Source organism: Pangasianodon hypophthalmus, chromosome 23 (assembly GCF_027358585.1).
Source record: "Pangasianodon hypophthalmus isolate fPanHyp1 chromosome 23, fPanHyp1.pri, whole genome shotgun sequence".
NCBI lineage: Eukaryota > Metazoa > Chordata > Actinopteri > Siluriformes > Pangasiidae > Pangasianodon > Pangasianodon hypophthalmus.
This window is the reverse complement of record NC_069732.1, coordinates 18699346-18712929: the sequence shown is the minus strand read 5'-3', so window position 1 is coordinate 18712929 and position 13584 is coordinate 18699346. Positions and strand designations below refer to the sequence as shown.

Sequence of the window (13584 nt, the reverse complement as noted above, 5' to 3'; positions counted from 1 at the left end):
GAACTGTTAAGTCTTAGTCTTCCTTGTTGCTCTTGTGTTGTGGCTGTTGTGGCACCAAATTTCCCCTTGGAGATAAATAAAGTACTCTCTACTAAACAAGGAACACTGGAATCTTAAAGTCAGACCACCCAATAGAAGTAGTAAAATGAAGCACTCGTGACACGGCTTTTAATAATAAAAATATCTTTAATAATAATTCATTATATCAACTATGTAGGCTATGAATACGCCCTACATAAAACTCCAGGACTGTTCCCACACTGTTGCCAGTGAAGCAGTAGCAGAAGCAGTGTCCATTACCTGATCAGATGATACATATCCCACTTTGAGCATAATAAACTTGTGGAGACTTTGTGTGCTTGAGCATAGGGCCAAGGAAAATAGCTTCTGCTATCTATTATCATCTTCAGGAAAGACAGGAGATAAAATAGATGTTCACTGAAAATTGATTTAAGCTAGTGTTAGAACCGGATGTCATTGCTAGGAAAGCACAACTCTCTCCAATAATTTTCTCAGAGGTCATCTTTTTGCGCCGGAAACCTAACCATTCGTATCGGCTACTGTTCCAAACCACATTCTCGCAGTCCGATGATAATTGGTTTTTCGACAGCTCCAAACCACCTCCTTCGGCTGCTGTCAGAAGAATATATTAGCCAGCCATATTCCTCAAAAAGTTTAAGATCTCTCTAGGTAATTTCCCCTTTTCGACCGCTGGAAAGTCTTCCGCTGAGGGATCGCAGCCGTTGCTGAAAGCAGCCTGAAGATTAACTGTACCTGTCAGTTATACGCTGAAAGGCTCCAGAGCCAGTAGGCTACTAATCGCCACACTTTAAAACAAACTGTCATTTTCTCTCGTGCGTCAGTGCCAAAGAAAACACACAGTGAAAGGAATGATGTGATGTCGCGTACCTGCACCAAGTCTGCCTCCCATGCCTTTTCTTTCATTACCTGGTTGTTATCACGCACGAGCGCCGTTAAATCTATTTTTCTCCCCGTCTGCCTTTCAGCGCACAAGGAAGCGCTGCATCACAGCACACAGGCCTGCCGTTTAAAACGTGTCAGAGAAGGCCAGGCTTTTAAATGTGGAATTACAACTAATCACGTTAACATTTTAAGCATGATTGAAAATCATGTTTCCCATCTCCTGGATATATTCACTGTATACATGCTTGATGTCATCCTCTTTGAACGAGGGACATTTCAAAAGCCTATATGCATATCTTTGCTCCAAGGTTGCCATTAAGATAAGGTGCTACTGTGTTTACTGTTCATGCTGTGAGCAGCCATGTTGATTTGATGTCACTTGCTGAACTCGGAGATGAGGAAACCATCCTGAGTTCCTGAGTAAGAATTCCGAGTTGAGGGGGGCATTTTCCTCTAGTTGAATACAGAATACATTTACCTCTAGTTGAATACAGCATACTTACAGGATGTACAGGTTACAATCTGATGGGCAGATTATTTATTGGATTCATTTATTGAAGATTTTACAAAGATGAAGTGCATCTCAGAATTGTCATACTGTTTGTTTTGCTATTATTTATTTCTTATTTTGCACACATTGTAAATGTGAAAGTATCTCACTAGATGTGATAAATGAGGATTGCTGGTTGTAGCTATCAGATGTTGGCTTCACAACACAAACCAACATAGCAGTTATTCCAATTCTGTAAGTGTACTGTATGTGCTGCCATAAACCCTGGTTTCCTCACACCTCCCAAAAACATGCTGAAGTGAAGTGACCTGTGGCCAAGTATGGTGACCCATACTCGGAATTTGGATGCTGGTGTGTGAATTGATGACTCTAAATTGCCCCGAGGTGTTTGTGTGTTTATGTGCATGGTGCCTTGTGATGGACTGGTGTCCCTTCCAGGTGTATTTCCTCCTTGTGCCCAGTGCTCCAGCACTGACCAGGATAAAGGGCTTTCAGAAGACGAATGAATGAAACCACTTCACAGCTTTGGTGAGTACTTTCCGTGGCTCACTGTCCTACTCGGCTCCTGAGATTCTGCTCTGAGGTACAGATGAGAGCAGGCTCTGGAGCTTGTGACCACACGCCTATATGTACTACATTACGGTAAAGGGGCAAACATTATGCTTGACAATTTACTAGATTTAGATTTTGAGTCTAGTTCTCCTGTATAGTGTCAAGATGATTTTTTTAACTAAGTTTCCAGAAAATACCCACATTTATTTGCATATTATTCCTGGAAACTGCAAAATTGTTTAGCAATAAATACAATAAAATAGACACTCAGTATTCACTCAGTGCCTCATGAACATTTTTTCAATATAGGGACTGAATGATTTTCTTTTCTTCTGCTTTTTCTCATCAGGAAACATCGTTAATTCCACAAACCAAAGCTACATGCAAGTTCTCTTCTCTGATACTAGGATTTTACTTTCTTATTCACTTCTTGGTGCCTTTTAAAGTGATGATAAATTTTGGGTCCAGCAGATGGCACTAGTAATTGAAGGTAAAGAGGTTGTGATGTTATGCCATAATATTTTTCAGGTGCATCTCTTTTAAATAACCTAATATACCTGATATATACCTAATATACCTCATCTTATTCTACCCATTAATATACCTTCACACTGTGAGCTACTATTAGATAACAGCTTACAAAGCAGATGTATGGCAATGGTAATGCTGAGAAGCCCATTCCCAATGTTGAGTATGTTGAGGAAGTGATGAAGCAGTAGGTAAATGGTGCACACTACACCAGTCCACATCACAAAAACCTACATCACAGTCAAGACAGACAAGATGGACTATAAGGGATTTTAATATACAATGTTCATATTATAAAATCTGTATACAGAAAACTGACTTCTGTATAGGTGACTTCTTTTTTTTAATGTCCATCCAACACCCCCTGTGACTCCACAGCTGATAATCTGATTAGTATACTGCCATCCAGACCCAGTTTCTCCTAAAACTAAGGGGGTGTTTCATAAAGATGTGCTTTTTAATCATTATCACTTTACTAGCTCATAATATTAAAACAGCATAGCACCAAGGCCTTAGTTATAGGAATTCATTTTTGGATGAATTATGTTATACAAGTGACTCATTAGGAATTGGTGATGTGTGTGAGATGTGTGTGAGAGGTGTGTTTGGTGTCCATCCTGATGGCTGGTCATCGTTCCAGCCCTTCCGGATTTGAGTTGCGACACCTCTCAGTTTCCGCTTTGAGCAGCTCTTGTTGCTCCTTCTCAAGCTGCTCCTGCTCTTTGGCATCCAATTCCTTCAGCTTCTGCTCAACGTCCTCAGGGATCTCCACCTCCATTAGGTTCTCCATCCCTGCATCCGGCTCATCTCCGATCAAAACCTGACCACACCCAGAAACACGCAGACATGAACCAAAACTGTGGGCAGACCCTGTCAACTTCATGAGCATGTCTGATAGATTAGATTTCAGTTCAGTAAGAATAGTCAGGAGCAGCAGTACAGTATAACCTGATTAATGAGTTTCCAGACACCACTTAGGTTTTATAAGATTGCTATTAATTAGACAACCTAACAAGATGGGAAAAATATGTTCTGTAATCCTGCAGCACAGGGCCAGTAAAAAGCCATTAATCTTAAGTAAATATTAGGCTTATGTTGAGCCTTGCATGCTGAATGTTTTATGACGCTGATTAAAACAGTTGGGTAAAAAACCAAAATGACTCGAGCTCTGCTTGTGGACTGAGATCAGAAGGGATCTCCCACATATTATGGAGTACACCAAGCTTTATTAGGAGACCTTGTGACATTTTTTCCATGGATCTGTGCTCATGTGTTACTACTGCCACAGTGCCACAGTGACAAAACCAGGAGTTTTCCACCAAATTATGCATCCTGTCTATTTTTTCTTTCCACTCAAGCCAGTAAATCTCCATTTGGTGTACTGAATTCCATCTGCTTGCTGTCTGGGGTCATACCAAGCACAACAACCAGACAAGAACTTGTTACGTGCTAGCCATTCACCCGAGCAGGTAAAGTTACGCCACAGGAAAGGGAAGCTTGTTTCATGCTGTATGACTTTGTGAAGTCAAATTGGCATAATGTAACTGAACGTCACACACTTAATGTTATAACATGACAGAATTTGACATCAACAAAGAGATGAGTCTATACCTGAACAAGCTTTTCACAGGCAGAAATCACTTGGGGATCCTTCTCCCACTTATGAAACTCCCGCATAATGGGATAAACATTTTTCTTCTTCATAATCTGCCGTCCCACTTTGGTGGCTGTAAGCTGTGGTAAATCAGACATTACTATAGCACTAGAAACATTCACAGCAGTTGTACATGAAATGGGAATGTGCAGTTAAATCACACTGAGCAGACAAATAGGAAAACTGTTTCTTACCAGCAGTAGTGTCTCTATAAGCATCTTGCGGATGTCTGGGTCTTCCTCTCTTGTTTTGTCCTCAGGAAGGTACTGCAGATCCACAGGCAAACCTTCACGCAAACATATAATCCAGCAATCAGCACCCTGCTATACTGTCAAGAATTTAAAATGCCTTTGGACCATGGCCACTGGAGACGGTATTGCCATGGCACCACTACTACTTCATACTGTATGTGCTTGTTGAACGTCTCATTCCAGATTTATTCCCAGTGTGTTTGCTGTTATAAAAAGCTCCACTCTTCTGGGAAGCTTTCCACTAGATGTTGGAGCGTGGCTGTGGGGATTTGTGTTCATTCAGCTACAAGAGCATTAGTGAGGTCAGGCGCTGATGTTGGGATGTCGAGGAGGTCTGGGGTTCAGTCGGTGTTCCAGTTCATCCCAAAGGTGTTCAGTGGGGTTGAGGTCAGGGCTCTGTGCAGGAGACTCGAGTTCTTCCACTCCAACCTTCACACATCATGTCTTCATGGAGCTCGCTTTGTGCACAGGGGCATTGTCCCCCCCCCATAAACTTCCTGCGACCCCCCTGCCTGCCCCTTCGCTTTTGCTAATGTAAGACTGGAAGTGCTACGCACAAATTTCTTGCTCCCTGCAGTGAAATGCATTTACACCCCCTCCAAATATGTATTCTATACCCCACAACAATTCCTGTTCACTTCCAATGTATTTGTTGTTGTTTTATTACATTTAATTTAAATTACAGTGAAATGGCTCATCATGATTGTAACATGAATGCTTCGTGATGACGCTAAAAGATGACGCTGCTATCTAGCCGAGCCGAGTCTCTACCATAACTCGGCACAACTGGTCGCATTGCATTCTGGGACTCTGAGTGAAATGCATTTACACCCCCTCCAAAGGCTAACAGTGACGCTGCTAAGCACTAACTAGCATGTAACGATCTGTGCCCTTTTGCTAATGCAATATCAGAAGAGATATCAGACAAACAAGGCTTTGCAGCTTATTTTTCTTCTCTCATCATCAGTAAAACACCATTTGCATGAAACCTGTGTCCTAGTGCTTAAAAAATAAAAATAAAAATAAATATTGCAGAGCCAGTTGCTCTTTCTTTATCAGTTTAAAGTCACACTCTGAATTTCCATTTCCATTTCTAAATCAGTTAAACATCTAGAAATGAATATATCATTGAATAACATGCCATGTTTATTATAGGATGTCAAGCATTAAGGAACCATAATTATAGAAAAGCTACAAAGCAAGTACTATCTCTGTGCAATGCATGTTCATCAAGTTGGGCTTGGCATGAAAATTTGGCAATAAGCGGTGCACCTCCTGCTTTGGTCTCTGGAGTTTTCTCTTTATTGGGTTGGTTATGCTTCTGAAACCCAAGTGCAGTATTAAAAGGGGAAATATACCACAAAGATACTGTATAAAATTATACAAACTGACTGGTGACACCGTCCACATCTTTCATTCTGCATCAGAATCAACTGAATATTTCTGGCTATTTTCAGGAAACAGTCCTGATCTTAAAGGGAAACTCCACCCTGAAACACTGAAATATTTGTGATGTGTTTAGACATTGTGGTGCTAATCTGTTGGTTGATTCTGTATTGATAAAAGTGATATCTTTTATCTCCTAAAGACAAAAGAGCAAGTGCTTCTTTTCTCACTCACCATTTTCCAGCAATGTTCAGTGTCATAATTAGAAATCCAGCATAGAAATAGTGAAGACAGCAAACCCTGCACTCAGACTCCCAGAATGCAATGCGGCAAGTTGTGCCGAGTTATGGCAGAGACTCGGCTCGGCTAGATAGCGACCTACAAGATGATGAGCATGATGGTACTGACTGGAGTACTAGCATGAAAGCTCAAGCTTTGGAACCCGATCTGTTTGAGCGGTGCGTACAGATGAGCTCGTGAGAGAGCTTAAGGACAAAAGTGCTGCTGCATCGCTCTCTTTAGGTAGACATGGTGCAACATGTTGATGAAAGAATTTTAAACTAAAAAAGGTTAACTCAGAATTTCATTACAAAAATCAATCTTGGAAACTACTGAAGATCACAGTCTGCAGCGTGGAGTTTTCCTTTAACGTACAGCCTGCTCATGATTTAATTAACACTGCCCTCTATTGACACATATCAGCAGCTGCAAGAGTAAAAAGTATAAAGATCTAAACAAGAAAAAGGTCTCAAAAAACAAGACTTTGAAGTAAAACACATTTTAGTTTTTAAAACTAAATTTTATGTTTCATAAAATATAATGCAAAACCTACCCTCTACAAGATACCGCTAGGCACAGAACAGGGCCAACAATAAACACATAAATAATACACATGTGCTAAAAAAAAATAAAAAAATAACTAAAAAAATAGTGCTATTATTTATCTCTTCCTTGATGGTCTGAATGTTGTCATGCATTAGTATAGAACAGAGTTCATTAGAGCTAAAAGGAGAACAATTACCTTCATTCTCCTCTTCAGACAGCTCCTCTGGCCCGGCCAGCGGCAACAGCAGGAAGGGCAAAATATCCACTGCGTCACTTAACAACCACTCATGATGGGCTGCGACACAAACACAAATGAAATGTCCTGAGGGTGCTATCTACTTCATCTACAAGATTAAGAGGTCCAAGATGTGCCACAGACAAAACAATAATTTGCTGCTGCATCACAAAGGGCTGCTCATTCAGTATTAAAGCAGTAAGTACGGGATGCCACTGAAGAACACTGCTAGCTCCTGTGGTTCAGGTTCCAGTCACTCGGTGCAGGTCACCAGTTTTAGATCCATCAAAACACCACAATGCTACCTCCACCATGCTTCAGCATTGCTGTTACACACCATGTTCCTCCTGCTCACTTAACCCTATTTGATGCCTCAGTAAATATTTCCAAACTGCTCCAAAACATCATCAGCAGCAGCAGTCCTGCTAACTGAAGACTTCTCTCTGACGTGGACACTTTCTTAGTGTTCTGTAAAAACCAGAGACCCTCAGGAACATGTCATGTGATTGTAACAGTTGTAACATTTTTTTTGGACAGTATAAACCACAGTGCTCAAAAATACTTCTAGCAATTTCTCTGTAATCTTTCATTCATCACAGTAATAAAAGTAATAACTGTAAAATAAAATCCATTAATTTTACCCCCCCTACTGGAGCCATCGAGCTTTTTAGTCCTGAACTTTCCACTCACATAACAGATCCAAGTCTACATTATTCACAGGCCTACTTGTTATTGAGGTTTGGATAAAACCCATTCAATTCAAGTCACCAGGCAAACAGGCGAAGAACTGAAAGACCTCAATATTAAATATAATAACTTGTAAATCCCCCCCTGGCTATGCTTCATGGAGCCCTGGGGCTCATAGCCCACTTTTCACTGTCTTAGAGAGTTCCACCAAAAATCTAAATTTATTAACTAATAGATTAATGATTAATCTATCTATTAATCAAACCTAATAATTGGCAAGCTCTCAAAACAATACCAGAAAAAATGATAAAACAAATCTACTGTTATAATGTTGTCTGCTACAGGCACTTAATTAGGCCATTAGATTCAAGTCATTTAATAAAAAGTCACAAATATTTCTCACTTCACTTATACCTATTCTTTACTTGCATTTACTTGTTTATTTATATTTACTTGTTAACTTATACTCATAAGTTAACAGTGACATTTAACAAAACCCGCTAATATGTAGGGTGTTCAGACATGTTTGACTGGCAGTGTGGATTCTAGAAGGCTGTATTTTTTACTCTGCCTGAGAGCAACTCGGACTCTGCATGTTAGCACTTGGTTTCTGAGTCACTACTGTAGACATGGCAAACCTATGTTCTAGAAATGTGTGTCTCAGAAAGTTACCAAATATTACACCAGCTCAAGCTTACTGTAGTCAAAGCAGCAGTTTCGGAGTGTGCCCACAGCTCCACCACGTCTGGTGACTGACGCCTCATACTGCGTGTAGGGAAGAAGCCTCTGTATCACACACCTGCAGCAAAAGGTGAAAAAACAAGACTGATGTTCAGCACAGTATAGTGTAGGTCCTATGCTAACACAGCTCAGACTTTCCTCCGTGAAATTTATTCTTCTGCCAAATTCTACTGGCTTCCCCAAATAAGACTGACCTTTCCTTGTCCAGGATGAAGTGCCTGGCCTCGGGTAACTGTGTGAGGTTGGACAGCAGTGGCCCCAGGTAATGCAGTGATGCTTTCTTATTAAAGCCCTCAGTGCAGAAGATCTCGACTATTTTGGCCAGGCCGATCTGCTGCTCCTGCAGCTCATGTAACACATCCACACATGTTCTTTCATGCCTAGACAGGTTGGAGAGGATGGAGCAGATGCGGTCAGAGAAGTCATACTCTGGGTCAAGGATGTGGTTTAGCAGCACAGGTAAAATGCCCGCCTCCTTCACCAAGGGCTTGTGCAGTGTTTCGTCAGCCGAGAGGTTGATCAGGGCATGGTAAGAGTCCTTCACAATGGCGATAGAGACATCTGCCGTGAGCGTGACCAGAGCCTTGAGGAAGTCAGGCTTTGTCCGCAGGTAGCGGCAGCCATCTCGTGTTCCTGTCAGACCGAGGATGTACTCCGTAGCCCGGCCCTTAACGTCTGCCCTCGTGTCCAGTCGGAGGAAAGAGAGGAGCTCTTGAGCTTCGGTGTCACTTAGCATCGTGTGTGCCAAAGTGTTCATGGGCTACAAGGGCTTCAGAAAGCTCTTGGTGTCTACAAAACTAAAGACATAAACAGATGATAAGATGACACTGGAACATCTACTAATAAATATGGAAGATAAAGAACAACAGGGACTATGGAGTCATGTTGCAGTTTGGGGCAGCATCATGTTGGCGATGTACTGAACGCTACATGCAGTGCTGCCAAATTAGCTCTTGTAGCAAGAGTTGGCAAACTTCTAGACCCTATTAGCAACTTTCTTTCAAAAAAGAGCCTAGCAACAAATGCAAAGACTTTCTGAACAGAGATTAATGACTGTACTGTACTCGATACGGCTCTCCAGCTCACATCACAGCTGCTGTTAAACGAGCTGAGAGAGCAGGTTCACTCCACTCAACACCAGTGTGTAACGTCTGACTGTGTCGTACTTGTGCGAACCTATATTCCCTACGTCCAATCACTGATCACTACTGTTCCCTACGTCCAATCACTGATCACTATTGTTCCCTACATCCAATCACTGATCACTATTGTTCCCTACGTCCAATCACTGATCACTACTGTTCCCTACGTCCAATCACTGATCACTATTGTTCCCTACGTCCAATCACTGATCACTACTGTTCCCTACGTCCAATCACTGATCACTACTGTTCCCTACGTCCAATCACTGATCACTACTGTTCCCTACGTCCAATCACTGATCACTACTGTTCCCTACGTCCAATCACTGATCACTACTGTTCCCTACGTCCAATCACTGATCATTACTGTTCCCTACGTCCAATCACTGATCACTACTGTTCCCTACGTCCAATCACTGATCACTACTGTTCCCTACGTCCAATCACTGATCACTACTGTTCCCTACGTCCAATCACTGATCACTACTGTTCCCTACGTCCAATCACTGATCACTACTGTTCCCTACGTCCAATCACTGATCATTACTGTTCCCTACGTCCAATCACTGATCACTACTGTTCCCTACGTCCAATCACTGATCACTACTGTTCCCAACGTCCAATCACTGATCACTACTGTTCCCTACGTCCAATCACTGATCATTGCTGTTTGTCCCACCTGCACACTTCTTTGTTCTTTATTTTAGACTCTCTTCTTGGCTATATTTCCTGAGTATTCACTACTACTGCTTCATTTTGTCTGCATATTGGAAAGAAATTATAATACTTTGAAAATGCGTAATATTAATGCTGCCATAACCAAAGACTTATTCTTTCTATAAGAAATTTTATAATCTCTTATTCTAATGAAACTCTCTTCTGTTCTAAGTATCTACAGAAATCTTCCTTCACGCCGACCAGTATGCAAATTATTGCATTAGTTACTTTCACCTGAAAAGAGCTGACAACATTGACTACAGGTAGTAGCAATAGTCGTAGTATTAGTAGCAGTACCAGCAGTACCAGTAGCAGTAGTAGTAGCAGTACCAGTAGCAGTATTTGTAGTAGTAGTATTAGATGCAGTAGTAGTAGTAGTAGTATTTGTAGTAGTAGTAGCAGTAGCAGTATTAGTAGCAGTAGCAGTATTAGTAGTAGTAGTAGTAGTAGTAGCAGTAGCAGTATTAGTAGCAGTAGCAGTATTAGTAGTAGTTGTAGTAGCAGTAGCAGTATTTGTAGCAGTAGCAGTATTAGTAGTAGTAGCAGTATTAGTAGCAGTAGCAGTATTAGTAGTAGTTGTAGTAGCAGTAGCAGTATTAGTAGCAGTAGCAGTATTAGTAGCAGTAGCAGTAGCAGTATTAGTAGCAGTAGCAGTATTAGTAGCAGTATTAGTAGCAGTAGCAGTATTAGTATTAGTAGCAGTAGCAGTAGCAGTAGCAGTATTAGTAGTAGTATTTGTAGTAGTATTTGTAGTCGTATTAGTAGCAGTAGTAGCAGTAGCAGTAATAGTAGCAGTAGTAGCAGTAGCAGTAATAGTTGCAGTAGTACCAGTAGCAGTAGTAGTAGCACTACCAGTAGCAGTATTTGTAGTAGTAGTATTAGATGCAGTAGTAGTAGTAGTAGTATTTGTAGTATTAGTAGCAGTAGCTGTATTAGTAGTAGTAGCAGTATTAGTAGTAGTTGTAGTAGCAGTAGCAGTATTAGTAGCAGTAGCAGTATTAGTAGTAGTTGTAGTAGCAGTAGCAGTATTAGTAGCAGTATTTGTAGTAGTATTTGTAGTCGTATTAGTAGCAGTAGTAGCAGTAGCAGTAATAGTTGCAGCAGTAGCAGTAGCAGTAGTAGCAGTAGCAGTAGTAGCAGTAGCAGTAGCAGTAGCAGTAATAGTTGCAGTAGTAGCAGTAGCAGTAGCAGTAGTAGCAGTAGCAGTAGTAGCAGTAATAGTTGCAGTAGTACCAGTAGCAGTATTTGTAGTAGTAGTATTAGATGCAGTAGTAGTAGTAGTAGTAGTATTTGTAGTATTAGTAGTAGTAGCAGTATTAGTAGTAGTTGTAGTAGCAGTAGCAGTATTAGTAGCAGTAGCAGTATTAGTAGTAGTTGTAGTAGCAGTAGCAGTATTAGTAGCAGTATTTGTAGTAGTATTTGTAGTCGTATTAGTAGCAGTAGTAGCAGTAGCAGTAATAGTTGCAGCAGTAGCAGTAGCAGTAGTAGCAGTAGCAGTAGCAGTAGTAGCAGTAGCAGTAATAGTTGCAGCAGTAGCAGTAGCAGTAGTAGCAGTAATAGTTGCAGTAGTACCAGTAGCAGTAGTAGTAGCAGTACCAGTAGCAGTATTTGTAGTAGTAGTATTAGATGCAGTAGTAGTAGTAGTATTTGTAGTATTAGTAGCAGTAGCAGTATTAGTAGTAGTAGCAGTATTAGTAGTAGTTGTAGTAGCAGTAGCAGTATTAGTAGCAGTAGCAGTATTAGTAGTAGTTGTAGTAGCAGTAGCAGTATTAGTAGCAGTATTTGTAGTAGTATTTGTAGTCGTATTAGTAGCAGTAGTAGCAGTAGCAGTAATAGTTGCAGCAGTAGCAGTAGCAGTAGTAGCAGTAGCAGTAGCAGTAGTAGTAGTAGCAGTAGCAGTATTTGTAGTAGTATTTGTAGTCGTATTAGTAGCAGTAGTAGCAGTAGCAGTAATAGTTGCAGCAGTAGCAGTAGCAGTAGTAGCAGTAGCAGTAGTAGCAGTAGCAGTAGCAGTAGTTGTAGTAGCAGTAGCAGTATTAGTAGCAGTATTTGTAGTAGTATTTGTAGTCGTATTAGTAGCAGTAGTAGCAGTAGCAGTAATAGTTGCAGCAGTAGCAGTAGTAGTAGTAGCAGTAGCAGTAATAGTTGCAGCAGTAGCAGTAGCAGTAGCAGTAATAGTTGCAGCAGTAGCAGTAGCAGTAGCAGTAATAGTTGCAGCAGTAGCAGTAGCAGTATTAGTAGCAGTAGCAGTAGCAGTAATAGTTGCAGCAGTAGCAGTAGCAGTATTAGTAGCAGTATTTGTAGTAGTATTTGTAGTCGTATTAGTAGCAGTAGTAGCAGTAGCAGTAATAGTTGCAGCAGTAGCAGTAGTAGTAGTAGCAGTAGCAGTAATAGTTGCAGCAGTAGCAGTAGCAGTAGCAGTAATAGTTGCAGCAGTAGCAGTAGCAGTATTAGTAGCAGTAGCAGTAGCAGTAATAGTTGCAGCAGTAGCAGTAGCAGTATTAGTAGCAGTAGTAGCAGTAGCAGTAGCAGTAATAGTTGCAGCAGTAGCAGTAGCAGTAGTAGTAGCAGTAGTAGCAGTAGCAGTAGCAGTAATAGTTGCAGCAGTAGCAGTAGCAGTATTAGTAGCAGTAGTAGCAGTAGCAGTAGCAGTAATAGTTGCAGCAGTAGCAGTAGCAGTATTAGTAGCAGTAGTAGCAGTAGCAGTAGCAGTAATAGTTGCAGCAGTAGCAGTATGGATCTTGCTCAGTCCAGTTTAAGCGGTGAGGGTCTGGATGGCTAACTATCCCAACATGCAACGCGGTGTTACACACTTTTATTCTAGTCTTTATTAAAAATGTTAAATAAACCTTATTCTTCAATAACCATAATTGTTTTGTTTGTTTTTTTGTTAGAAATCAATGTCACACAGTGACGTTGCCATCAGATGAGATGAGATGAGATGAGGTCAGAAGGTGTGATGTGTAATATATGTGTTAAATACAAAAGTAAGTTGTAATGTTTTAGTAATAAAAGTAAGCGGCAGTAAATAACAGCGAAATGATTTCTCACCTGAAAACAGTGAACATGACTGAAACGGAATCTGTTAAGTGCACTTACCGACTTCAGGACTAAAACACGTGTGTGTGTGAGAGAGAGAGAGAGAGAGAGAGAGAGAGAGCTCTACTGCCACCAGCAGGCCTGGAGTGTGCAGTGTGCAGATGTAATAACGCCTCCTGTGTGCACAGCCTGTCAGTGATGGAGCAGAGAGTGTGCCTGTAGTAAACCTGAATTCATCTGCAGAAAGGGGATGAATTATGTGTCCATAACTCACAGGCTGTAAACAGTGGAATGTGATGTCGAGCTCCTCTTTCAGGGAAATCCTCTTTTTAAGTGATAGTCTCAGTAAGAGCCCATTCTCCAGCAGACTTCTGCAGCTGCCGTGAGGTAGA

At 41.1% G+C, this 13584-nt stretch overlaps 1 protein-coding gene across 2 annotated transcripts; it reads right to left on the bottom strand.

Annotated features, from left to right (window-relative positions):
* Window positions 1-1208: 1208 nt before the first annotated feature.
* hgh1 (HGH1 homolog (S. cerevisiae)) lies at window positions 1209-13339 on the bottom strand. Of its 2 annotated transcripts, none has more exons than XM_034298323.2 (7): window positions 13205-13328; window positions 8489-9091; window positions 8252-8352; window positions 6828-6926; window positions 4364-4455; window positions 4127-4249; window positions 1209-3335 (listed from the first exon to the last, which is right to left on the bottom strand). In XM_034298323.2, exons 2-7 carry the CDS (start codon window positions 9049-9051, stop codon window positions 3144-3146), a joined length of 1170 nt encoding a protein of 389 aa, XP_034154214.2. In that variant the 5' UTR covers window positions 9052-9091; window positions 13205-13328; the 3' UTR covers window positions 1209-3143. The 2 variants fall into 2 exon arrangements, with proteins under 2 accessions (XP_034154214.2, XP_034154215.2); XM_034298324.2 differs by having other exon boundaries at window positions 1210-3335; window positions 13253-13339.
* Between the last annotated feature and the right edge of the window lie 245 nt (window positions 13340-13584).